This window comes from Miniopterus schreibersii (genome assembly GCF_964146895.1).
Source record: "Miniopterus schreibersii genome assembly, chromosome: 14".
Classification (NCBI taxonomy): Eukaryota; Metazoa; Chordata; class Mammalia; order Chiroptera; family Miniopteridae; genus Miniopterus; species Miniopterus schreibersii.
In genome coordinates this window covers 35207567-35234898 of record NC_138114.1, presented here as the reverse complement: position 1 = coordinate 35234898, position 27332 = coordinate 35207567, and the positions used below count along the sequence as shown (strand labels likewise).

Below are 27332 nucleotides of genomic sequence, written 5' to 3'. Positions count from 1 at the left end.
GCGTGCGTACTGAGCGTGTGTGCCACATTATTAGATGAGGGGCTCCCGAGACAGAAGGGACAGAGGCTCCGGCTAACACAAGGGCCGCGGCTCTAGAAAGCACGCAGCCTCTGCCTCCCTCCCGGCCCTGTTCTCCTGCCGCCTTTGTTTCCCGGGAATGTTCTGGCAGTAGCACAAGTTCGGCGCTCCCGGGGACGGTGCCATTTAGGTGTGACGCGGGGCCGAGCCGGACCGGAAGCAGCGCCTCGCGGGGACCCGTAGGGAGAGGCGGGGAGCGGGTGACGGAGGCGGTGGTGGCGGCGGCTGCGGCGGAGCCTCGGGGCCTCCGCGGACGGCGGCGGCCTTGCAGCGGCTCGTTCAGGCCGTGGGTCGTCGCTGCAGCCGCCGAGAGCAGAAAAAGACGACGCTGCGGGCGGACTTGGCCAAGCAGGGAGGCGGGGAAGGGGTGTGTGAGAAGGGCCGTGAGTGGGTTTGGCATCGGGGAGAAGGACCTCGAACTTGTCCCTCCTGTGCTACTGGTTGATGATCTTTTTTTAGATTCTGGAGACAGTCGGCGTTTTTTTTCTTGAATTTCTCTCGGCCTTTGTCAGTGTGTTCGTAGCCTGAAGTGAGTGAGAGCATTTTAGTGCAACCCCTGAGTTGAGATGGGCGTGGGGGGGTGAAGCCGCCGGAGGAAAGAGGATTGGGAGGGAAACCGGGCCGGAGGTGGTGGCGGGGGGCGTGGGAACTAGATGATGAGGGTACTAATAGTTAACCGGTACCCGGTGTCCTGTGCCAGACACTGTTCTCAAACCCATTATACGTGGTAATTCAGTTTCCAGTCTTATGAAACCGGTATTCTTCACCAACCTCATCTTACAGATGGGGACACCGAGGCTCACAGGTTGTAGAACCTGCTCAAAAAAAGACAGAATGAAACGTGCAGAGCCAGGATGTGCATTCTGGTGGGCTGATCTCAGGACATACCTCTGAGCAGCACCCAGTGGTCCTACTCCGTCAAGATGTGAAGAAAGTGAGGACATACGGAGTGAAAGGCTGGTAGGGCTTGAACAGGTGTGGTAGGTGGAGCAAGGCATTGACATTGTAGAGGGTGTGAGATCCTGGCACATGTAAGCGAGGGTCGAGTTGGGACTGTGGCCTTATAACCTTCACCTCCAGCGTTGGGCTGGGGCCTTCCTGTCTAGAATTCTGTGGGACAGGGGAGAGAGGTATACAGCCACACACCTCTGCTTGAAAATGGATTACTTGGTGTAGCCACCTTATTTAGCAAAGGAAGCCCAAAGATACGAAGTAATTTATTCAAGGTCCCCAGGATTAGAAACATGTATTTTGTCTTAGGTCCAGTGCGATAAAGTGTAAGTTCTTTACTCTTTTTTTAAATCCTCACCCAAGAATATGTTTTTCCTTTTTTTAATTGTTTTTTTTTTTAGTGAGAGGAAAGGAGAGAAAGACAAACATGCATATCAGAGAGAAACATCAATCCGTTGCCTCCCATAGGCACCCCGTTCGGGAATTGAACCCGCAACCTGGGTATGCGTCCTGACCGGGAATCAAACCAGGGACCCTGCAGTGCACAGGACTATGCCCCAACCAACTGAACCACACTGGCCAGGGCAGTTCTCTCCTCTTTTTTTCCTGCTCTACTTGCTATAGTGAATATTAAAGTTTAAAAAATTTGGTGTATCATTTGACTTGGACTGGTTCCTTCTATAGCCATGTGAATTAGGTATTTATAACATCAAATAGTCAAATAATCTTTCCCCCATTAATGTGTGTCCCAAATTCAATATAATGCTGAAACCAGGAGCTGCTTCGGACACAACTTAGTGACAACTGAAATCTTTCAGTATTTCTGAGAATTTCATTAATAAATGAAAGAAAATAAGGTTCACAAGGCAAAGAGCAAGGTGATTTACCTTGGAAAACACACACCTAGGTTTAAAAGAAAAAGGAAATCTCTACACATGTTGACAAAAGAGGTAAATTTTCATCAATTAATACTGTACTGTTGCCCTGGCCAGTGTGACTCTGTTGGAACGTTGTCCTATAAACTGAGGGGTTGCAGGCTCAATTCTCAGGGCACATGCCTTGGTTTTGGGTTCGATCCCTGGTCTGGGCACATACAAAAGGTGACCAGTTGATGCTTCTCTCTCACATTGATGTCTCTCTCTTTCTCTCTCTCTCTCTCTTTCTCTCAAATCAACATATCCTCGAGTGAGGATTAAGGAGAAGAAGAATAAAAAAGGGTACTGTTCACAAATGCAGTAAGCCTAATGGAGTGTAATAATCAAAATGTTAGCATATTCCAGAGAGGTAATTTGGAGTAGTTGAAATCATGGGCTTAAGAATCAAGTAGATCAGTGTAGTCACTTATTTGCTGTGTATAATTGATTTACTTAACTTCATTTGCCCTTGATTTCTTCATCTCTAAAATGGAGGTAATAGTTCATAACTTGCAGAATTAGAAGCAGTGTTTGTAAAGTACCTAGCATAATGTCTGGAATGAAGTTGATGATAAATACACAGCCACTGTTACTCCAAGTTAAATAAAAGTGAAGCATTGCTGAACCTTGTCACATGGCAGCTTCTAGACTTGATATTCAATGGAAGGGTCAAAGACTAGCCTCTCTTGTTGGCCTAATGGTGAAAAATGTTTATTCATTTCTTGAAGGGTAAGTCTGTTATTTCAAAGTGAATGGTAGTATTAGATGTATGGGTAGCCCAGGGACAGTGATATACTCGCCACAATCCTTTAAAACTATTGTGGCTTTTAAAAATAACTTATTTTTGAACTGTTTTGTTTCCTGAACAATTTAGATTCTAAGTAACTGACGTTTTACTTTACAGATGCATGGTCATGGAGGCTATGACTCTGATTTTAGTGATGATGAACACTGTGGAGAATCTAGCAAAAGGAAAAAAAGGTAACTTTTTATTGATCTGTGCTTCAGATCCTTTCTAGATTGAGATGAGGTATAAATAAATAATAATGAAAGTGTTTGGATTGTGTTTGTGAAGACAGCGATGTTCTACTGAATGAATTTTGTTCATATAATGAATTGACTGAAAATTTTGAGAACAGTTACATGAAAAATAAAATGTTTATGCTGCGAAGGGATTTATGGAAGCGGAAAGGAGAGACGGACTTTCTGCAGATGTCATGCTAAAACAGGGCTTCGTTGGTGATCCCTTTGCTAGTATTTGACTTCAAAATAAGGTTAATGTGGAGGATGACATTGTGATGCAGCACAATTCTTATGGTTTTGTGAATGAACAAACTAAGTGGCCTGGAGAAGGAGTTCATGGAAGTTTTTATTGAATTGGAAGGGACAAGATCTGTCAGTAGATAAAGCTGGGCCTTATAAGGAGGCTATTATATCTTGGTGGAATTGTTGTCTTTAGAGGCATGGTTTTTAGCTTTTAGTGCTTAGAAACTTGATTTTATCCATTAGCTTAAGAGTGGTTGACTGACTGATTAATCAAGCTTATAAAAATTGGTTTATTATTTTATACCAAGAGCAATATATTAGGCATACTAATTGAGACTGAATATTTTTGTTGGGTATTCAAATCTTTGTGGATAACCAAAAGAATAGAAATAATTATAACAAATTACATTTTATGTTGCTTTACATTTTTAAGATTTTTTTATTCAAAAATATTACTTTGTAAGAATAGAAATTAAATCTAGTTAGTCTTCTCTGCTCTAGGGTTACATATATCTATATAACCAGGGCTAATCGTATATAGTTTATATTATCTGTAATCAGTCCTCCTTTTTTCATATCATCGGTTACCAAAAACTTTGTCGTCTCTACAAACGGAAATTGTGGCACAAGAACTTAAGTAACTTAATTTTATTTAAGATTAAGATAGTGAATGACAGAGCTAGAATTTGAACCTAGGAATCTAGGTAGTCAGACACCGGGACTCATACATTTGTTAATTTCATTTGCTGCTCCATTTTATAGGTATAAAATAAAGTTAAGATATTAAGCCATTTAAGGAGACATAAAATGTCTCATTAAAGATCAGTGAGTCTTTTTTAAGTTAAGACTTAAATTCTTTAAAACATGTTCCAATTGTGAAAATATAAAGAAACAGGAAACCCTTTGAGATAAGCTCTTTTAGTAATTTTTCTTCTTAATAAACCAGGACCGTTGAAGATGACTTACTGCTCCAAAAGCCATTTCAGAAAGGAAAACATGGAAAGGTGGTCCATAAACAGGTTGCAGCAGAATTGCTGGATAGGTATGGTATTTCAACGTAAATTACTTTTTTTGATTTAAGACATTTTTGTAAACTCGGGGGCTTGAGGATTTGAACCTATTAATTAGAATATAGACATTGAAATTTGCTTAAAATAAAATTTGTCTTAACAGGGAAGAAGCAAGAAATAGAAGGTTTCATCTCATAGCTATGGATGCTGTATCCTTTTTATATTTCTAGGTTTTTATAACTAGTAGAATATTTTAAAATCTTTTTTATTTTACAAAATCTTGTAAAGTCAGATCGATATTTTATCTTTAAAGATAAGTCTTTATTGATATGAAATTTTGCCATTTATACTTTTGAGTTCTCTTTTACTAATATATAAGAAAGCTTTAGAGACAAAATAAGAAAATGTATTCCTAATGTTCTATAAATAGGTTTACAAAGTCCATGAACTTGCAAATATTTTTCCAACCTGTTTTTGCCAAGCTCTCAACATGTCTCATTTAACTCCTATTCTCTTCTTACCTGGTTCTTGGCTAGTTAAGGCCTTTGTAAAACTTGTATTTAAAAGTAGGTCTGTCTGGACTATTCTCAGGTCTGCTGTGGCTTCAACTCTCAGGCATGAGTTGGGACTCTCTTTAAGCCATACCTTGCTTTCCTATTATGGCATGTATCAGCTCAACTTTTTGGTAAGACTGTGGCTCATTACAGTAACTGCTACCGCTGACCTTCCATATTACTGAATATTGGAGAATGAAAGAGAGGCCAAGCAAGACCTGAAGTATTTCTAGGTGTGTATTACTATGGTCAGGAATGGGAGAGGGATATGATGTCAGTTGGATACACTCCCTCCCACCAGGAGTAATCTGTTTCACTTTGTTATCATTTCTGATACTTTAAGTTATAGAAGTTTTCTTATCAACAATTTATTTATTCCTCTTATCTCCTGACCCAGTTGCTTACCTGTGCCGTGTGTTCCTTTAGCATTTCAATGTCTACTCTGCCTTTTCTGACACCATTCATCTGGGAGTGTTGGGGCATCTACTTAAAGCCTAAAGAGGGTGAAAGTCTGAGTCCCCTTTTCTGGCATGGGTAGAGGTGGGACACAGTTTTTTTCTGGAGTGTTTGGCTGGAGTAGAATAGTTATTGTCTAAAAGTTATCTATCTTGTTAGACTGCCTATCTCTTGGTTATTCAGTTAGAGAAGGCTTTTGGGATTTTTAAAATCTGTGCTAGTTGGTAATTCCAGGTTGCCAAAGAAAGCTCTTCACCTCCAAATCTGGGACTTAAAAGGCAAAAAGGGTAATTCACCACTATGTTATACCATGGTTTCCTGAGGGCCCTAGCTGATATGCCTTCTCTCTACCTTTCAGAGTCTTTCTGTGTGGGTTTTTTTTAAGATTTTTTAATTGATTTTTAGAGCTAGAACAAGGGGAGAGAGAGAGAGAGGAGAGCATTGATGTGAGAGTGAAACATCGATTAGCTGCCTCCTGCATGCCCCCGTACTGGAGATCAAGCCCAAAACCTGGACGTGTGCCCCGTCCGGGAATTGAACAAGCGGCCAACTGAGCCACCCTGGCCAGGGCTTTCTGTTTGTTTGTTTTTTGTTGCTTTGTTTTTTTAATATGTCTTTATTGATTTCAGAGAGAGGAAGGGAGAAGGGGAGAGAGAGAAACAGCAATGATGAGAGTCATTGTTTAGCTGCCTCCCGCATACCCCCTGCTGGGAATCAGCCCCACAGCCTGGGCACATGCCCTGACTGAGAATTGAACCTCGATTGCCTGGATCATAGGTCGATGCTGAACCACTGGGCCACGCTGGCAGGGCTTCCTGTGTTTTTTAAATATATAACTTCCAAGGGATTTAGCTGTTCTTAGTGGGAAGAGTAGGGAAAAGTACATCTTTGTCTACTTCATCTTCCTGGAAGCAATTCCCACCCACTACCTGTTTTGGAAATAGATTTTTTGGAACTACAGATATGCTCATTCATTTAGGTGTTATCTGTGCCAACTTTCATACTAAAATGGTAGAGCTGTGCAATTGCAACAGAGACCGTATGGCCTGCATATTTACTATTTACAAAAAATGTTTGCTGGCCCCATCTCTAAAAGATTTAAGTGACTTGCTACGGTCACATGATCAGTTAGTGATAGATCAAGAGCTAAAACCAGTATCTCCAGATATTTGGCTGTTCTCTTTTTTCTGAAATGTAAACTGTTTTGTTTCCAGTTTTGGAAGTATATTCTGATTTGGTACTCTATTGGAACACATTGTGATCAATTAAATCACTATCTTTAATAGGATGTATTCACAGACTATTATAGATGAAGTCAGTTCTAGTATGTGCACATTCACTTCTAGAGAGAGTACCATTAAGTTTTTCAAAAGAAAAAGTTTTAACCTCATGTATCTTATTATACTGCACTGAAAATAAACATGACTGTGGATTCTTTTAATATTAAAGTATAAAAAATAATATTATATTTACTGTTTTTTTTTGAAAGCCTGATGTTAGGATTTAATATTATAAAGTTTCATCTTCTATTATTAGAGGCTTTATTATTACTGGAATAGGTAAATTATATTTTATAATAATGAAAGGTAAATTCAACTTCTTACCTTTAAGTTTAGAAATTATAATTTTTCATATTGTGATTATTAAAATGAGTGGTGGTGTGAGGCTATATGTAGTTTAGCAATAGAAAAGGAAGCTCTTTCTCCCCACCTAGAGATATATTTTATCATGAGTAGTATATGCTTGAAAAATGTTACAAACAGTATAAACAGTATTCAGTAGAAAGTGAAAGTCCCTTTTCTCTATAATGTTCATATGGAATAGTTTAATACTTACCTTTTTCTACCTTTGAATTTATAAGCATGTACAGTATATATTTGCATATTAAAAAAAACTAAATGGACTCAGACTATGCTTTTTATTTCTACTCACTGATATATCATGGATGTAGGACAACTCTTAAACAAATAAAATCCTTAATTTTTTGCATTTCAGTATCAAAGGCATGCAAAGTTTGTAAATGACTATATTTTATACTATGGAGGCAAGAGAGAAGATTTCAAGCGATTGGGGTAAGTGTCATGAAGTTTATGTAGAATTGGAGGGGCCTGTGGAGATAGATCTTTTGAAGACCCACAGCTGTTATGTCTTCTGGTTCTGTAATTTTCCTCTGCTTTCCATTCTGATTTCCTTGTTATATCACAAGGTGGAGAGACCATCCATAGCTTCTAGCTAAGTAGCTTCTCATGAACCCCATTTTTCTGGCAACAGGTAGCCTGCTGAGCCAGATCTGCCCCTGGCAATAACAGAATTTGTGAGTTATACACATGTGCCTGATTGTGCGGTGTTTTTTTTTCCCCTTTGGGGAGGATCTTTGACCTTTTTAAACCTCAGCGTCTGGGATTGCTTTTTTAAGTGTAGGGAAAGCAAGAAACCTCACTCTTAATATTACCCACACATGAAACTGCTTCCTATATTTGGGGCTCTTCTCTTCAGAGCCTCTTGGTTTTGTGTGAGTTTTTCCCTCTGACTTAACAATTTTCTGAATTGGGAGAGCCCTAAAAAACTTTATGCTGTCTCCTCTATCCCAAACTTATCTCCCCTCTCAATTTGGCGTGTGCTCCCCAACAATCCCTATTCTACCCCCAAACTGTTAGCATCTGGAAAAATTATATTCTTCGACTCTCTTTCTTACTTAGTCTTCCTAAGAAACGGTAGTAAAATGAGGGATGGAAAACTCTTCATATATTTTTAAAAATTAGATTTCAATAGGGTAGGGTTATTGGCTTTTTTTTTAAACTTTCATACAGTTTTCCTTGTCCATTTAATGTTTACTCAGATTTCTCATCCTAGCTTCGGTTATTTATCACCTTGTGTATAATTGAAACCAGTGCTAGAGATGGATGAATTTCTTACCCATTTAAATTGCTTCTGTAGCGGCACTCTTTCTAGTGCCTTTTGAAAAGTACTGAAATAGTTCTTACAAACATATGTACATATGTACATTCACATAAAACTGTCTTTATCTCTGTGTATTATATATTTACTCAGGTGTTCAAAATCTCACAGGACTGCTTAACCTCCTAAATTTGACTAATTGTTTGTTTGTATTAAATTGGAATAGTTTTATTTTCCAGGGAAAATGACAAGACAGACATGGATGTCCTGCGAGAAAATCACAGGTTTCTCTGGAGTGAGGACGATGAAGTGGACATGAGTTGGTAATTGTAGCCATCGGCGCAGCGGGCGTCCAATGCTCCACCCTCTCCCACCCTTCGTGCAGCAGCTCTGAACTGAGGACGTGAACCGTTTCTCAGATTCTGACTCTAGTTTGGTTCTTGTGGTAATTTTTAGCAGTTTTAACTGACTTCTCATTGCTTGAGTTTGTCTTTAAAAAACATTTAGAAGAATATTGTTTGTTTGTCCTATGTTTCTTTTAAAAATTTTTATTTTTATTTTTTATCTTCACCCAAGGATATTTTTTCCATTGCTTTTCAGAGAGAGTGGAAGGGGGAGAGAGAGAGAGAAACACCAATGTGAGAGAGACACATCGATTGGTTGCCTGCTACACACCCTAACCTGGGCCCGGGAATGAGCCTGCAACCCTAACCTGGGCCAGGGAATGAGCCTGAGTCTAGAGCCTCTAGTGATTACACATGCCTTGGCCGGAATCGAACCCAGGACTCTTCATTCCGCAGGCTGGACACTCTAACCCCTGAGCCAAACCAGCTAGGACTTCTTTAAAATTTTAAAAAATATTTTGGGGAAAAAATAACCTGAAAATGGTTCTAAAAATCCAAACATTACAAAGGCTGGAAAATGAAGAGTAAGGCTCTTTCTCATTCCAACTGTCAGTCTTCTAGATTCCCTCTCTGAGAGAACAACTATAATAGTTAACGTTCCAATATTCTATGCACATATAAGTAATAGACCTCTTTTAAAACATTAATATTTATATCATATGCATTATTTATTTGACATTGCTTCCAAGTAGCAAACCACGGTTGAATTTCTAAATGAAGATTTATATTTTTTTATGAATCTAGGGAGAAGAGACTTGCAAAGAAATACTATGATAAATTATTCAAGGAATACTGCATAGCAGATCTCAGTAAATACAAAGAAAATAAGGTATGCCTTCTAAATATTTATAAAAGAAGGTTCTTACACAAGTACAGTGTTACTTTCTATTATACTATCATGCCCTACATTTTTCTTTTAAAGATGCTATTCTAGTCTCAGTTGCCCTGTATCTGTGAAGTATCATTTGGACATTTTAACTGTGCAGCTGTGGAATTTACAAAGGGCTCCTTAGTCAAGGGTGCTTCTTTGTGAGCTGAGGCAAAAAAGTCTAAAATTAAACGCAAGTGTCTACTGGATCCTCTTTCATCTTGACTCTAGTCTAGAGCCTCTAGTGATTATAACGAATGATTTAATGCTGCAGAATGATGTCTTGTTTCACAGATGAAATTGATAGGCTATTTTTTCCAAATTTATTATCATTTATAAAGAAGCAGATGTACATCTTTTGTTATAGAAATGTCTATTCTAGTAAAATTAACTCTTAACAGTGCTAATTAGTAATGGCAGATTTCCATTCCCAGTTTACATCTTACTTTAGTTAATATTAAAGAGATTTTTATTCCTATCTCAAATTTCACATTTGTAGCTAGAGAAGATGACCCAAGAACATCTCAGTTTGAAATGGGAGAGGGGGGAATGTTGCATAAATCTGTACATTTATATTATATTAAGAAAGATAACCTATTTAAAAAGCTGTCTTAAATTTATTTATCATAAGGATATTGTTTTCATTTAAATAGTTAAATCTCAGAACCATGGTTGGTTTAATTTTTTTCAGTAGTGCCTTTAATATATGGGTTGATTCACAGTATTCTTATAGATAATAGTAGTGTCCATTTTTATAGCCCATACACTTGGTGTATCCCAAAGACTTCCTCAGTTTCTTCTGAACTAGCTCTCATCTCTGTACTAGTTATTACCATATTGAATCCAAAAAGCACCACACACAGCAGTTGGAGTTACCTGAAGTTACCACACTGCAAGTTGAATGTGAAATATAGGCCTTTCTAAGAGCACATAACAAAGCAGCTTTTTCAACTGGGACTCATTTGTTGACTGTTTTTCAGTATTTATTGAGGACCAAGCTGTGTGTTTTGGATTAAAACATGGTGTCTGCCCACCAAAAAACAAAACAACAAACCTATAGTCTAGCTGAGGGGAGAACGTGTACATAGTAAATAATTAAATATTTGTATTCTCCACTTAAAAGAACATGGTATTTTACTGGAAATCATGCTTTAAAGAGGATAATCTTAAAACAAAGTATATTTTCCTATTAGAACATGATAAATAGTCAGATATGAGGGTTAGTGCAAATAAGAAATCAGATATGACTTACAGGTTTTGAGTGTGAATACTAGAGAAATAGGAAATATGGAGGGAGGGGGATCTGTTCTTAAAAAAATTAAGACTTAATTTTTTTAGAGCAGTTTTAAGTTAACAGAAAAATTGAGGGGAAGATAGATTTCCCATTTACCCCTTGACCCACACATATCAGGGGTATCTTTTTGGCATACCATGTTTGAGGTGTTGGAGACAGAGTAGTACCTTTGATTTTCTTACTAGAATGTGTTTTCTCAGTTTTATTTACCCAAAGACAGTATTTTGTTTGTTTTTTAATAAACCAGCTCCTAGCTCAGTGCCTACTACATGTATATATAGTAGATACTTAGGTATTTTTAGTGAATTCCAACCTTTGTCCCACATGTCCATTTCCTCCTTTGTTGCTTCTTTCATCGTTGAGAATTTGGTTGGATCGTTGCATTAGTTAGGATTAGATTCAGCTGCAGGGAGCAGCAAGCACTCCCAAAGAACATTGGCTTAAGTGAGCTAGAAGCTCATATTTCTTTTACTTAAAAGTCCAGGCAGATGGCATGGAACCTTGTGTTGTTAGGAACTTAGGATCTTTCTCTCTTACCGCTTGCATGTGTGAGCTCTTTGTGCTAGAAGGTACAGTGAGAAGATGATGCTTAGCACCAAGCCCTGAGTAACTCCAGTGTTTAATCCAATGTATCAGTAGGAAAATTTGTATCTTCAGGAAAGAATATAAAAACATACTGAGGCAAAACCTCTATGTAATCTTTAATAGGAGGAAATATGGCAGTTGTTTGTAACATTTCTTATCTTCCCATAAGATATACTTCATGGTGACAGACACTATTTTAATAATCACTTTTTATCCTCAGCAGAATGCTAAGCCCAGCAAGTAGTTGCTTAATAATTATTTGTTGAATAGATTAATGAATGGAAGAAAAAGTTTGGAAACTATTTTGTTATACATTTGACTGTGCTTCAGTAGACATCCCAGTATATGCTGGATGGAAAGCAATCCTCACAGACATGTATTGGTTTAAAAACAAACAGTTATTTTGAATTTTTTATTTCTTTTTTCTTAAACTGGGAAGGTACTATTTTCTTTGGGTTTTAATTAGAATATTTTGAAATATTTGGTGCACTCATTTTTTATTTTGTTTTAAATATATCTTTATTGATTTCAGAGAGAGGAAGGGAGAGGGAGAGAGAAAGATAGAAACATCAATGATGAGAGAGTTATTGATTAGCTTGCCTCCTGCACTCCCCTTGCTAGGGATCGAGCCTGCAACTCTGGCATGTGCCCTGACCAGGAATCGAACCTTGATCTCCTGGTTCCTAGGTTGATGCTCAACCACTGAGCCACACCAGCTGGGCTTGTACCCTCATTTGCATTTAGAATACAAAATTACCTAATTCAAGTAGTAGATTATTTAAAAAAATAAAAATAACAAAGTTAACCAAGCACTGAACACTTCATCTGAATTGTTTCTCTTAACAACCTATGAGATTAGGATTCTTATAATAAGGAAATAGACTGAGAAGTTAAATAACTTTCCCAAGGTTACAGAGCTAGTTAAGGAATGGTAGAGCTTCCTTTGGGTCTGCGTGATTCTGGAGCTGAGCTTTTAGCAATTATAAAAGTAAACTGAATAGAAAACTACACCATTAGCTAGAATTATGGTAAATTAGCAAATGGATGTGAAAGATCTTAAAAGGCAGTGGAGAAAAATCATTTTTAGCCAAAAAACAAAGTTGTATTTAGGCATCTGTAGGATAGTCCTGCTTTAGGGCTACAGACTGATAACATTACTCTTTCCTGTTCATGACTATGCTGCTGTTGTGGGAAAAGCCACAGATGAACAAATGGGTGTGGTTGTGTTTTGGTAGAACTTGATAAAAATAGGCAGCAGGCCTATGGGCCACAGTGTGCTAACCTGTGGTATAGTATGTACCAGGTCCTATTCTAAATACTTTATATGTATTATCCCATTTAAACCTCTTAACCCAAAGAGGTAGGTACTTGTATTACTCCTACTTTACATATGAGGAGACAGGAACAACTAGATTAAATAACTTGTCCACTATTACATAGCTGCTAAGTGGTAGAGCTAAGAAGTAAACCCAAACAGTCTGACTCCAAAGGCTGCACACTCTTGCACTATAGTATACTGCCTCTTTACTGTACATAACCTCTTTTTCTGTTAGTGTCATAGGATATATATGTATTTTTTCATTAATTTAGATATCTTGTGGCCTGGAACCTATAACTTTTAAAAATAAAGAAGAATGTTCCTTAACGGATAAGTTGGTAATTGTTCAGATGTATCCTGTAAGGAGAGAAAAAGCTATGATAATGGGAATTAGGTTTATATTTAGGTTGATAAATGTCATTGTGTCAAATGTTGGCCCCATGTTTGGATTTATATACAGTTTAAATAATGTTTAAATTTACTCTGGCATTATTGTAATTTTTTTCTTGTCAGTTTGGATTTAGGTGGAGAGTAGAAAAAGAAGTAATTTCAGGAAAAGGTAATTCTTTTTTTTTAAAACTTTATAATAGGATAAGGTTATTTTGTTATATTATTGAATTGAAGTCATTGGGTAAGATTATTTCTAATGTATACAGTGAATGATTATAAAGTAAAATTAGAGAAAGTATACTCATGATGTATTACTAGCAGAGGTCAAAATAATATAATGCTTTAGATTTTTACCTTTAGAATTTTTGCTTTTAGAACATTCAATTGATAAATAGAAGATGTTTAGAGTTAAAGATTTCATAGCAAGTTAGTTATCAACTGGTGAATACTTGAATTTTTCTCTATCAATTTTTGGAATAATGAGTTGGCATTACTGTGTTCCAGTCAAATCCACATTTTGAAAGTAGAAATTAAATATCATATTGAACCTAATAGAATTTTTAGACAGGCTACTTCTTCTTCTGGGGAGTCACTGAGATTGAGCCCAAATGTTTACTCTTACAGCAAAAGACCAGACATTTGGTAGGCAATCAGCAAATGCTTTTACTATGCATTATTGTAATCTATTCATAAAATTTCTCTGAATACTTAATATCTCTGTACTCTCTCATGCTATAGAATTCTCTTTATTGATCATTGCTTTTTTGTTGTTAATCCTCACGCAAGGATATATTTTTTCCCCATTGCTTTTTAGAGAGAGTGGGAGGGAGAGAAGGAGAGGGAGTAGAGAGAGAGAGAGAGAAACATCAGTGTAAGAGAGACACATTGATTTGTTGCGTCCTGCACACACCCCAATCAGGGCTGGGGATCAAACCTGCAACCAAGGTGTGTGCCCTTGACCAGAAATTAAACCTGTGACCCTTTGGTGCTTGGGCTGATGCTTTAACTGCTGAGCCACACCAGCCAGGGCTCAATAATTGCATTTTTAATTGCAATAAAAAATTAATGTTAGCGCTCTGAAAACTACAGAGGAGCATTTAGGAAATAATTTTAAATTAACAACTTAAAAATTTATAACTGAAGATAAAGGTTACATTTAAAAATGAGTAAGCATTTATGCCATCACTGTGGTTCATATACATCTTCTATAAGTTAAATGTCTGTGTCAGGTGTGAAGTTGGCTATGCAATTAAACAGGAATTTTTTTCTTTAGATAATAAATATCAGCCCTGAAGCTACTTTGGAGGAGAAGGAAAAATAATAAAGTTAAAGCTTTTTAAACTTTTCTTGAGATTACATTTTAGTTTGTTTTTACCTAAAACAATGAGATATATTGAAATGTCTGTCACAGTTTTAAAATTTTGTGCTTTTATTGAATGGAATTTTCAGATGATGGAAGTAACGCTGCTTTTTAAAAAATTGATGGATGTTCTCTAAATTCATGTAACTGAAGAAAGGATTAGTTGGGAAGGGGAGAGAACGCTTTTGTTGTGATTTATAAAGTTACAGTTTTGTTGCTGTTTTAACAATAGAGCCATTACTGAACATGTACTGACTGAATAATGCATTCCTTGGGAATCAGTAAAAAATGCCAGTTTAGAAAAGTTATCAGCCTTTTGGACTGATCATTTTCTTTTTCTTTTTTTAAAAATATATCTTTATTGATTTCATAGAGAGGAAAGGAGAAGGATAGAGAGATAGAAGCATCAGTGATGAGAGAGTCACTGATCGGCTGCCTCGTGCATGCCCCTTGCTGGGGATTGAGCTCACATTCTGGGCATGTGCCCTGACTGGGAATCGAACCCCGATCACCTGGATCCTGGGTCCACCCTCAACCGCTGAGCCACGCCTGGCCGGGCTGGACTGATCATTTTCAAAATTCATTTTGATAATTTCATTTATATGAAAAGTTCAGATTCCTGTTTGTGCAAATTATTGAGATACAAATTTTTTGTTTGTACAAATAAAAGTTTGATCTTGTTTTTGTCTGTGAAAGTTAATAATTTTTGAGTTCCTTTTTTCCCCCTCTTGGATCATCAGTATTAGTCCTTTTTTGCAGAAGGTTTTAATGTACAATGGACATGATAATGTGGTATTGATTTTAGTGTTAAGTGATTCTAAAATTTAGAGCATGGGGTTTGTTTCACTCAGAGTGCTAGCATTTTAAAATGTGCTCTAAATGCCATTTTATGCTGATACTTAAAATAAATGTCATTATGTTAATACTTAAAAATATCAATTTTAATATTATTATTAAATATTGAAAGGGATTCACCCAAATGTATGTTCATGTACTTTGAAAAACATATTTATTCTTTTAGGGTATTTGTGAGTGCACTCTTTTAGTATTACCATTTTCCAAGAATAAGATTCTCTAACGGAGTGTCACTAAAACTCTGTAGGTGAATATAAACAGTCGATCTATCTGTTGAGCAAAAATTCTGTGACTGATTTTTTTTAATCAAAATTTTTTTAATTGATTTCAGAGATAGAGATAGAGAGTAAGAGAAAGAGAGAAAAACATCAGTTAGTTGCCCCCTGCACATGCCCCGACCGGGGATAGAACCTGTAACTTGGGTATGTGCCCTGACTAGGAATTGAAGCCACCACCTTTTGATGAATGTGATGATGCTCCAACCAACTGAGCCATACTGGCCAGGGCTGTGACTGATTTTTTTTTTGAATAGTTCATTCAGTTCTTTAAATTAATCCTTGTATACATATTTGTTGAGCATATTACAATTATTGTGGTCAGTTGTTTATTAATGCTGACTTTATAGAACTAAGAATTTATGTATATTAAGAGTAAATTTCAGTGATAATGCCAGATTACATAGAATATTGTCACCATCTACCATAGCTAATAATTCATTCCTTTTTTGCAGGCCAGTTTTCCTGTGGAAATAAATATTGTGATGAAAAAGACAACTTAAAGAGTTGGGAAGTTAACTTTGGTTATATTGAGCATGGTGAAAAGAGAAATGCACTTGTTAAATTAAGTAAGTTAAGTAAGTTGACTCTAAGTGGGATATGATTGACTTCTTCAAAGTTTAATAATTTAGATTTTAAAATATATAGACTAAGATTCAAGTCAAAATTTTTATTTTTATTTATTTATTTAAACATATCTTTATTGATTTTAGAGAGAGGAAAGGAGGGGGAGAGAGAGAGATAGAAACATCAATGATGAGAGAGTCATTGTTCGGCGGCCTAACCCGCAACCCGGGCATGTGCCCCGACCAGGAATCAAACCCTGTTCTCCTGGATCCTAGGTCGATGCTCAACCACTGAGCCACGCCCGGCCGGGCCAATTCAGAATTTTTAATGTGTCTTCCTGTAAGTGCTCTTTTTCCCAGAGCTTCCCAAAGTTTCAAACAGAGTTTGAGCCCAAAATTTTTATATTCTCAGCATTATGGTGACCTTTAGGTGAAACAGTTGTAATGTCAAAAGTAATGCCGTTTGTAAAGTGAAGACCTCTTCTCATTAACTTGAGAATGTCACCAGTGCAGAGTAAGATGTATCGTATCAGAAAAGGCAATGTACAGTCTCACCTTAGCTGATAGCCATATTGTTGTGGTGGGGATAATAAATAAATATACTCTCTTTGTGTCAATAAAAAAAAGTTTTAGGAGGGTATAATTGTTCTTGATATCTATCTTAAAAGCTTAGGGTTATACTGCAGAATTTAGTAGTTTCTCTTAGTATGCATGTTTTAGAATCTGTCATTCATTCTTTTTTTTCCCCCTAAACTGGAATTATGTCAGCTTCTTTTCTCCATCATATTAACAGCCTTCTCTAGGTCCTAAGTAAATGTGCCCTCAGAGTGTTCTGCCTATTCCAGAAGTCATGAATTTCCTCGTATACTACTTAACGCACACCAGTGCAGACTGGTTTCTGAGTTCCTCCTGGAAGTGCTTGCTCATGAGGAAAAGTCAACTAGAGTGAACTGAGATTAAGGCAAAAGAAGAGGCCACAGCTGTGGGATTTCTTGAAAAGCCCTCTTCCATTTGAAAACCCCTGGAGCTCTTCAGAGGAAATGGCTATACCCACACTATTGTTATTAGATATCTTTGATGTGAGATGCACATTAATGCTGCCTGTTGCTTTTAAAATAAGTCAACAGCACATTTTCTAAAGTAATGTTAGAATTTCAATTCCTCAAGCATTCTTATATTATTATTATACATGCATTTGAGGTGAAGAGAATTGGATTGTTTTTTCAGATTGTTTCCTCTTTTATTGTAAAAGAATATAAGGAAAAATGAGAATTTATGATACTAAAGGTAGAGTAGCAGTGCAGTGATTTATATTCAGCAGTATGACTTTTTATTTTTATTTTTTTTAGGATTATGCCAAGAATGTTCCTTTAAACTAAATTTTCATCACAGGTAATATCTTTTAAAATGCTATTGTTAATGTTTAGTAATCTTGAACATAGTCACTTACCTGCATGGGATGTCTAAATGTAGACTTGAGTGGTTGATGGTTTAATTAGTTGATTATGTGGAATATCCGGCATCACTTTATGACCACATAAACAAGGGAACTGGAAGTGCACCGTTCCTAACTCTAGCCAAGCAGTTTTAAAATGTGAAGGCCTGTGCAGGGTGGTAGATAGATTCTAGGATTTTTAGTTTGGAGTCAATGTTCAGATACCGTAATATTCTTAGACCTTTATTATAAAGTAGTTCTTCATAATGTGATTCTTATGTCTCATTTAAACAGTGCTTTAATTGGAGTTTGTCATTCATAGCAAAGGATTATATACTTCTCTGTTAAAATAAGGCTCCTATAGAATGAGCTAGAATATGTCTGCATATTAAGTTTGAGAGGGGTATTGGTGTTCTGCAACATGCAGTATATATAAGATCATGGGCTTTGAAATCGGACCCCTGTGTATTCCTCTTGGCTACTCCACTTACTGGTCATCTTCTTGAGCAAGCTACTTAACCTCTGTAAGACTCAATTTTATCATCTCTAAAAATGAGGATACTGAGGTTATTGTGGGTATTAAATGAAAGTGCATGTAAAGTGCTTGACACAGTGCCTGGCCTATGGTAAGTCACACATAGTGGAATCCCTGGCATGGAAGATGTTCAGACAAAATCTGTGTGATCTGTCAGGAGAGTGGTGTCAGGTTTCCTGTTCTGAATAACAGTTGAAAATCTAAGAGTAAGATTCTGCAACTTAGTATAAGTTAATATAGTAATTTTAAAATCAGCTATATAAGTGTGCCCAATCTAATATTTTAGCTACTAAATATTAAAAATAAATATTAAATAATAATTTTTAAAAATTTTAAATTAGCAGAATTTTTAGATTACTTGAATAGCCTAAGCCATTATTTTCCCTCTATATCAATGATACTGAGTAATATCAAAGGTGTTTATTTCACCTTGAGTTTCAGGCTTCCTTTCAAACTTGTAGTGATTCTTATGAGAGGTAAAAAATGGTTACTGTCTTAAATAGTATTACAGCATTTAGCATAAGAACCTTAATTTTTGGAAAGTCTAATAAGTTTCTTAAAAGTAATCTTCTCTGTTATCTTTTCGTCTTCCTTCTCTGAGTTTCAGCATTATCACCTTTTCCTATTAAGTATTTCTTTTCTTAACCAATTAAATTCTATTGCTTGCCAGCCATGGTACTGACAGCCTTGTAAACCTGGCCTAGAAGAGATAAAACTACAGCAGTAAAAGGATAAATGGTCTAAAGTAGACGTGAGTTAACAATAAGTCCTTCCACCCTCACTCTGTAATAGTTTTACAAAAGGGTGGGGCAAAAGTAGGCTTATATTTGTGAGTTCATGAGACAGTGTTTATTCTTGTATTATTATTATTATATTATTTTCCATACAAACAACTGTAAACCTACTTTTGCCCCATCCTGTATATTCTTTTATTCTTTTATTTTTTTGCCTTTTTTTTTTTTTTTAAATATATCTTTATTGATTTCAGAGAGAGGAAAGACGAGGGAGAGAGAGAGATAGAAACATCAATGATGAGAGAGTCATTGATTGTTTGCCTTCTGCATGTCCCCTACTGGGAATTGAGCCTGCAACCCGGGCATGAGCCTTGACTGGGAATCGAACCCCAATCGCCTGGATCCTAGGTCAATGCTCAACCGCTGAGCCACGCCCAGCCGGGCTATTCTTTTATTCTTGACAAGAATTTCCTATTTATTGGTGGTGTAGAACTATCACAGTGGTTTCTTTTTGTTGTATGTGTTTTTCAAAGTATAGGTAGATCTGAATTATTTGGAGGGAAGTGAGATTTGTTTTGTAATTTTCTTTTAAATGGCTAAATAATAGAATATAAAAAGGAGGAAGTAAATAAAACTATGATTTATGTTCATTAGGTTTGTGTGAAGAACTTATAAAAAATAATTTTTGTCTCAATTTTCAGGCTTCATTATCTTACAGAATTGTCTTAAATATATACTAACCTAAAATATTTACAGTCTCATTTAAGGGTTTCTTATTATGTAAATTACATTGTAAAAATAAGTGCTTTAACTGATTTTATTTTTTTTACTCATTGGTTTTAATTTTTGTAAAGGTCTGTTGAAAAAGCTAACTTTAATTTTATATTGTTCAACATAAAGGAGAAAAGAAGTCAAGCCCAAAAAAGGGAAGGACAAAATAAAAAAACATTGTAAAGAGTCATCCTATAAGAAATCCAGATTATCTTCTACAGAAGAGACCTCTAAGAACAGGGACAAAGGTAAAGTGGAATCAGGATACAATATATACTCACATTTCTGAACATGGAGTGTAATCTTCCGTATGTTTCAAATGTAGATGTAATTGGTGAATGCGGTGGAGAATTTAGATACGAATTTACAGTAACTTACAGGAGTTTCAAGAACAAGGTTGGTTTTGATTCATTTTTGGCAAATGGTATAATATTTTGCAAATAGCCTTCTAATTCCTGGATTTGTCACTTAAAGACTTCTTACCTTGAACAAGTTACTGAACTTAACATTGGACTGGAACGAATTCAATCTGCCATTACCTACCTAATTTAAGTCTGATTCACTATAAGTAACTTGAGCAAGTTACTGAACTTGAGTTTTACTTTCCTTATGTAAGTAGGGGTGATGTGAATACCTGGCCTCTGTACTGCTTGAGCTTATTGTGGAGAATCAAATAACGTGAAAGGCACTTTGAACACTGTAAAACAATACATAATCTATAAGTCAGTGTAAAATTATAACACTGTGATTTCAGTTATGGTCTGTAATTTTTTCACTAGCTTATGACCTTGAAATGATAGAGATTGATATAATGTGTCATCAGAACCTAGCATGGTGCTGTGCACATACACTAAGTAAATAATTATTAAATTCAGATTCATTAGTCAGCCACTTCTTCCTCGACAGTTCTTATGCTTTCTAAGCCTTCGTTTCTTCGTGTGTAAATGGTCACAATAATAGTACCTAGCTCAGAATTGTTCAGAAGTTGAAATGAGATAATACGTGTAAGCAGTTTGCTTAGTACTTGCCATGTAATTATCTTATTATGAAGGTTACTGCTAGTTGCTTTTTCAGTCCCTAATAGAGTCAGATTGGCTATAATTTACAGTGAATTCGACTTAAATTAGGTAGGTAATGGTAGTTCGAATTAGTTCCAGTCCAATGTTAATATAATACTTGGACAGGAGAGGGCTCCCTTGCTCCAGCTGTGAAGATCTTTAGCTAGATTCTTACATGCATGTTCTTTTTCTTCTTCCATATCACCTTATACGGGGTGTCCCAAAAAAATGTATACACACTTTAACAGCTGATAACTCAATTTAGAAAATGAAATGTATTTTAATAAACAGTGCCTTTATAATTACTCAAAGTGTGTATATACACTTCTTTGGGACACCCTATATTTAAGCACATAGTATCACCAAGTTTTTGACCTGGTAAAATTGATAGATGGTGAGCAGAAAATACTATTATTCTATTGTTTATTGAGAAATGGTATTTGAAGCAGAATGCCTTTTTGTCTCTATCTTAATCATTAACTCCAAAATAAATTTTAATTAATTAATATGAAAATCTCATTTGAGTTTTTAAAATTTGTTATTTACCTTTGCGTGCTAGTAAAATATTTGAAAATTTTGTTGCATTCATTATTGTATTATATAATATTGCTGCACTCCTATCATAGTATGATATGTTAATCACTGCATATTCCATATTAAAGAAGAACTAACCCCTTATAAAAATTTGTTCCATACAATAATTAGGTAGCTGGATACTTGGGATCAGGGATGGGTTCGACCCCTCAGATTATACATACATATGCATGTGATCTTCCTTATAAATATTTTTTCTTTAGTGTTCCATATTTCTGTAGATGACAGATGCCTCTGTTAACCTAAATAGTAATATCAGAAATCTGGGCATTATCCTTGATGCCTACTTTTTTCTCACTATTTACGTTTAACTTGTCACCAAATTCTATTGGTTTTATCCCCAGGGTATATATTTCTCAAGTTCTCTCCATCCTAGTTCAGACTACCATGTTTTCTCATCTAGGCTACTGTTCTGTTCTTCTTACTGGTTTCTTTACTGCCTTGACTTCCTACCTTCCCTCCCCTTAAGCTGTTTGCCATAAAGCAATGATATCTTGTTCTTAGGATAACAACCATAATCCTGGACAAAGCCCAAAGGCTCTGTATAATCTGGTATGCAAGGCTTGTTTCTCACCACTCTCTACCTCACTTTCATACTTTACCCATAGAGCCTTTCAGTTAATGGAAATTCCAAACTTCTTTTAATGGAGGGACTACATAGATACTATTTCCTCTCTTCCTAAAACCCCCAGTCCCATCCTAACTCATCCTTCAAGTCCAACCTTAAATGTCACTTCCTCAGGAATCCTTTTCTGACTCCATCCCTGACCATGGGTCTAAATTAGAACCCCCATTTATAGTGGTCACAGCCCTAGAACTTAATATTCGTTACCCATGACAATTAGGTAAAAGCCCAAGGAAGGCAGGGATTCTGTCTGCTATGTTCATTGATATATCCCCAGCACCCATTGGCACATGTTAGGCATAAGTAATAAAGAATGAGAACATGAAAGACTTTGAAGATTATTTCAGGCAGTTTCAGAGAAAGAAAACCAAAGCAGAGTGGAATTGAAACCTCTTTTTCTTATTCTTTATTCAGAGCATCTTTGATAACAGTGAGTATAGGATATAGTTATTTTTTTCAACTTACATGGTATAAAGTAGAAAATGACAACGTTTTAGCAAACTTATAGGAAAACTGTGTGGAACTCTTTAATATCTCATATGGAACCATCTGGAACTAGATTGATCTGATATGATACTCTCTTGCCAGACCACTGTAATTTGGCCCAAACTTGAATAGGAATTAATAAATGCTTAGTATCTCAACTGCATTTGGACTGTTGACACTCCTCAAAACAATCTACTTTCTTGATTTTCTTCCTCTCTGGCCTCTCTCCTCACCTTTTTTTAACTCCAGTTCCTCCTCAGTCTTATGCTTAGATGTTGGAGTTGCATAGGCCATTATAAAGCATCCCTTCTCTCTCTCTTCTTCCCGTGTGATCCCATCTATTACCATAGCTTCAGGTTACAATCACATAAAATGTTAAATAGGTAGATGTTTGGATGTTTGGATAGCTAGATGGCTGAATGAATGGAGGGGAGTGTAAGAAAGATCAATAGCTTCACTCTGAGGACCAGTCTGCTTTGGCAGGTGTCAGCAGAACAAGTTACTTAGGTAGACTGTCTTGATAGAAACTTCAGCCTCTTACCACTCCCACCACCACCACCCCATTCCCAAGCTCAGTTCCTTTGAAAGGCCTTTCCTGACACCCTTCACCCCACTCTTGCAGGCAATGTTAGGTCCTTGTTACACATTTCAGTAGCACACTGTACTTCTCCTTTGGAAAAAATCACTGGATAACCATTATAGAACTGAATTTTTTAGTTTTATGACATAATCATATGTGTAATTTTCAGTTACTGAGAACTAATTCTTACTTACCTGTATATGATCTTTGAAAAAGTAGTGTGAAAAATGAGTATTTATTTGTAAATGGCTTTCAGATGTTGAACATCTGTATATACAAAGTATTGGTTCTATTGTAATCTATGGGTTGATTTTTTTTTTTTTTTAAGTAACATAAGATTTTTTTACAGGTGCTCATTATTTTTTAAGCTTTGTGCTAGATATTCCAGTCCATACGAAGGCATAAACAATCCCTGCAAAGAACCTAACATTTTTATTAGGGAGATAAGTCTAAGGAACGTGAAAGATTAGAAAACTGTGAAGTGCTTTTCTGTAAGACTATAGACTATTGGAAAGAATTCTAGTTATAGCTGCAGCTGTAGCACCACTGCAAGATGATTTTTAACAAAGCAGTGCTGTTTCCTTTCAGGACATTCATCCTCAAAGAAATCAGAAGATTCTATAAACAGTAAGTATTAAGGTTCTCTTTGTTTAATAAAAATATGTAGATTCAAGTTATTTGCAATTTGAGTTTCCCATGAATTGTGACCTACTGTGATGTAAGCTATTTTTTTGTTTTTGTACTGTGTGAGAAAATCATAGAAAAAAGACCAAATGTATATGATTTCTTCCCCAATTTAGAACAGTTAAAAGTTTCTTATTTTAAGTATAGAAGAGCATAAAATATTTTCTCTGTGAATATAATGGATACACATTTCAGTTTTACATTATGGAATATGAAGGAAAAGAAGCAAAGGGATGGAGTTGGATTGGAATGAGATTTGGGGAGTAGATTAAGATTTAAGAAATGTTGCTTATATTGCATGGGAGTGAGTTATCTCTGTCACTTGGTTGATTTTGATTGATCAAATGAAGTGTGTGGTTCGTGCATGGAAAGCAAATGGTTGCTAGTGGTTAGTTTTTTAATAAGTCCTTTGGTTTTCCCAAGATTTGATCAAACCAGATTGGATTTTATTGAATGTATGCTACAAATTTTATTATTTTTCCCCTGCAATATTCCAAAAAATATTCACAATGACTTACAAAAATACATACATGAGATTTTTTTAAAGGTGACATCAGAAAAATAAGATAGAATAGCAAAATAAAGCTAGAGGTAAAATTAATATAGAAAAATGTTTACCAAAATGTCCTGCATAATTGCAAAGGTAGATCACAGATGTGTTATTGTTCTTCCTAATAACCAAACCAAAGTAGAAAACCACCAGTAGAATGGTTAATTATACCCATATGATGATAAGGAGAACTCGAAGGGTGCTTAGCTTTTTCCAGGCAGGGTTTTTAGAACAGAACCTTCTGTGGGTTCTTAAAAGAGGACATCCATTTGTGATACAACAAACAGTACCCTTGCATGTCAACAGTAAAACTGTTGAATTTCTTAAAGACTTTGCAGTAGGCATAGGGCCTAACAATAAAGTGTAAATCAATAGCATATCTAGTTGTATAATATCTGGACTTACTTTATAGAAATTCAGAAATTTAAGACTTCTAGGCTTATTTGGAACTTTATAAACTTAAGAATTAAATTTTTTCTGCTTTTAAAGTAATATGTGTTTACTGTGGCAAACTTTAGAAAAATTTAGTAATTATTCCAAATCCCACCACTCAAACATAAATATTATCACCATTTTAGTATAATTCTTTTAAAAAAATATGTAATTCCCAGGTAGTTATGTTTTTAAACTGGTAGATCTGATGCTTTTTTAAAAAATTCATTTTTTAGAAAAGGGGTAGGGGGAGAAAGAGAAAGAGAAGCATTGATTGGCCACCTCCCACAACCTGGGTATGTGCCCTGACAGGGAATCGAACTTGCCACCTCCTGGTGTATGGGACGACACTCCAACCAACTGAGCCACACTGGCCAGGGATAGTATAATTCGTAAGGAGAATTTTTAAGTGTTTAATAATCAGAAATTTTGCATTGAGAAAAATAGAAAAACTGGGTAAAGTATAATAACAGTTTCTAGAATGTAGTCAGGCATGAGACTGATAGACATGCTATCTGTGATAAAGTAGTAAGTATGTATATTTTTAAAAAACATACACAGGTTAAAGTGGGAAATTTTACTTTAGTTTTTATCCATTTCCAAAAGTGCACTGCAGTGAGAGGTGTGAAGGCCTATTTAATGTAGAAAAAATATTGTCCTTTTCCAATTCCAAAAGGTCTAGACTGACTTATTTTCATTCTTTCATTCACTCTTCTTTCTCCTTCCCACAGTCTCCTCTCTAGCCCTCCCGATCCTCCCCCATCTCCCGGAAATAGCCATAAGTCTCTTTACCTCTCAGTTAGGTCAAACTTCTAGTACTGGAGAGAGAATATTGTACCCAACATGAAGAACATCTAGCTTAGTTTCGTTCTTGAAGAAAATAGATTATCCACCTCAAGGTGCCCTGCTATCCATTTTGCAATCAGGAAGCCATTTACCATAATGAGTAGGAAATATGTACCTTTCTATGGATAGTATGCCAAACCCAGATATCTTCTCATGTGTGGCCAGTGATCCATCTTAGATGGTCTTGGCAATTTCAGAACTCAAGTTGTGCTAGTTCTAGCCTTCATTTACATTTGGATAATATTCAGTTACCCTTTTATCCTCATTTGACATAGGGATTATTAAAACCAAATCCATAAAGAAAAACCTAATTTCTGTGGGGGAAAAGAATTTTAACTTGCATTTGTTGATTGACCACAGTGGCAAGTGGTTTAGTTGTATTATCTCATTTAAAATTAATTATAGGCATTTAATATCCCACTTTGCAGACTAGAGAACTGAGACCCAGAGAATTTACAGGCATACCTCAGAAATATTGCAGGTTTGGTTTCAGACCACCACAGTAAATCAAATATTACAATAAAGTGAGTTGTAATCTTTTTGCTGGTGAGAGTCTTGCCTTCAGTTTGTGAAAAAGTGCAACATCTGCGAAGTGCAGTAAAGCAAGGCACAATAAAACAATGGGTACCTGTATATAAATTGCCTATGATCAAGTAGTAGGTTAATGGCAGAGCTGGGATTAAACACAGGTTTATAAGTCTATGACCTTTTACCTATAATATTAATAACCGTTCATCAGTGAGTCAGATGTAAGTCCACTCTATATATTTTGGCAGATACATTATCCAAATCCACATTAAATGATATGTTCTGTCTGTGTCTCAGTTCTATCTATAAAAATGGGTATAAAGAGTCTTTGTTGGATTATTATCAGTCTAATGAAATAACATGGGTAACGCATGTGTCTGATACAAAGTAAGTCCTTGATAACCTGTAGCTGTAATTGTTATATCAAGAGAAAACTATCACAGTCAACATATTCTGTATTTGTTCTCTGAAATTGGTCAGATCAAAAATTAAATCTGTAAAAGTCTGGTCTGTTGATTTGTTGTCATGATTGGAAACTGGCCACTTCTTCAGTAGGCCAAGGTATTTGGTATCATATAATATCCAGAAAAATCAAGGTGATAGACCTGCTTTTATTATTCAAAGCACGTAAGGGAAATTGTGTGCAGTTTGCATCACATTCTAAGGGGACATGGAACGGGGTCAGGAATAGAACAACCACAGTGTTGACACAACTGGAAATTGTGTCATGGAGCTGCTTGGAGAAAGAGGAAGGAGTAAGGAGGTAGACATGGAAATTAGATATTTGCAAGACCACTACTATGTGGGAGGCTTATTTTTGGTGTCTCGGCGAAAGGGGAGAATTACCCCCACCCCCAGACCCTTCTTAAGTTCTTAATGGCTGGACTAATAAAATTGACATGAGATTAGATTAACAGGAGAAAAACGAATTTAATGTATGCACATGAGAGGTCATAATATGATGTTCGTAAAATGAGGCTCAAAGAAATGATCAAACCAGTTGCCCTTTATAGTTTTTAGGCAGAGAAACAATAACTTTGTGAAGAAATTGACAGGACAAAAGGGGAAAAAAAGTGCTCATTAGAAAGGAATGTAAGCAAGGTTTGGGTACTCATTAATGAGGAATCTAAACAAAATTTGAGCTTGGATAGTAAATTAGAAAAGAGGGGAAAGGTTTGTTTACACAGATTCTTTGGCTCTGAGTTTTTTGACTCTGATATGGGAATTCTTGGCCTCCAGGTTCAGGGAGGGTACCTTTCAAGTGGGAGATTTAGCTCCTGCTTTGAGGAATAGAGAGGTCAGAGTGTTCCTTCACTGGCAGTCTCCTAAGTAACTTTAACTCAAAATGATTTCTCTCTCTCTAAAAATCAATACAAATCAATTAAAAATATCAAAGTAATCAACATGCTACTGTGAGATATCTTGGGGTGGC

At 36.1% G+C, this 27332-nt stretch overlaps 1 protein-coding gene across 4 annotated transcripts in view; it reads left to right on the top strand.

Moving 5' to 3' along the window:
• The first annotated feature begins 247 nt into the window (after positions 1–247).
• LOC308567402 (protein FRA10AC1) overlaps positions 248–27332 on the top strand; it is a 32130-nt gene continuing 5045 nt past the window's right edge. The window contains exons 1-12 of one of the 4 annotated variants that reach the window (XM_081158888.1): positions 248–607; positions 2848–2924; positions 4156–4251; positions 4383–4428; positions 7225–7301; positions 8367–8450; positions 9276–9360; positions 13110–13155; positions 15932–16045; positions 17392–17434; positions 19647–19765; positions 23449–23487. In XM_081158888.1, the coding sequence (XP_081015014.1) occupies positions 2848–2924; positions 4156–4251; positions 4383–4428; positions 7225–7301; positions 8367–8450; positions 9276–9360; positions 13110–13155; positions 15932–16045; positions 17392–17434; positions 19647–19765; positions 23449–23487 (826 nt within the window). In that variant the 5' untranslated portion in view covers positions 248–607. Of the gene's footprint in view, positions 608–2847; positions 2925–4155; positions 4252–4382; positions 4429–7224; positions 7302–8366; positions 8451–9275; positions 9361–13109; positions 13156–15931; positions 16055–17391; positions 17435–19646; positions 19766–23448; positions 23488–27332 lie in introns of all 4 variants that reach the window. The other 3 variants (XM_081158886.1, XM_081158887.1, XM_081158889.1) reach the window with 3 other exon arrangements.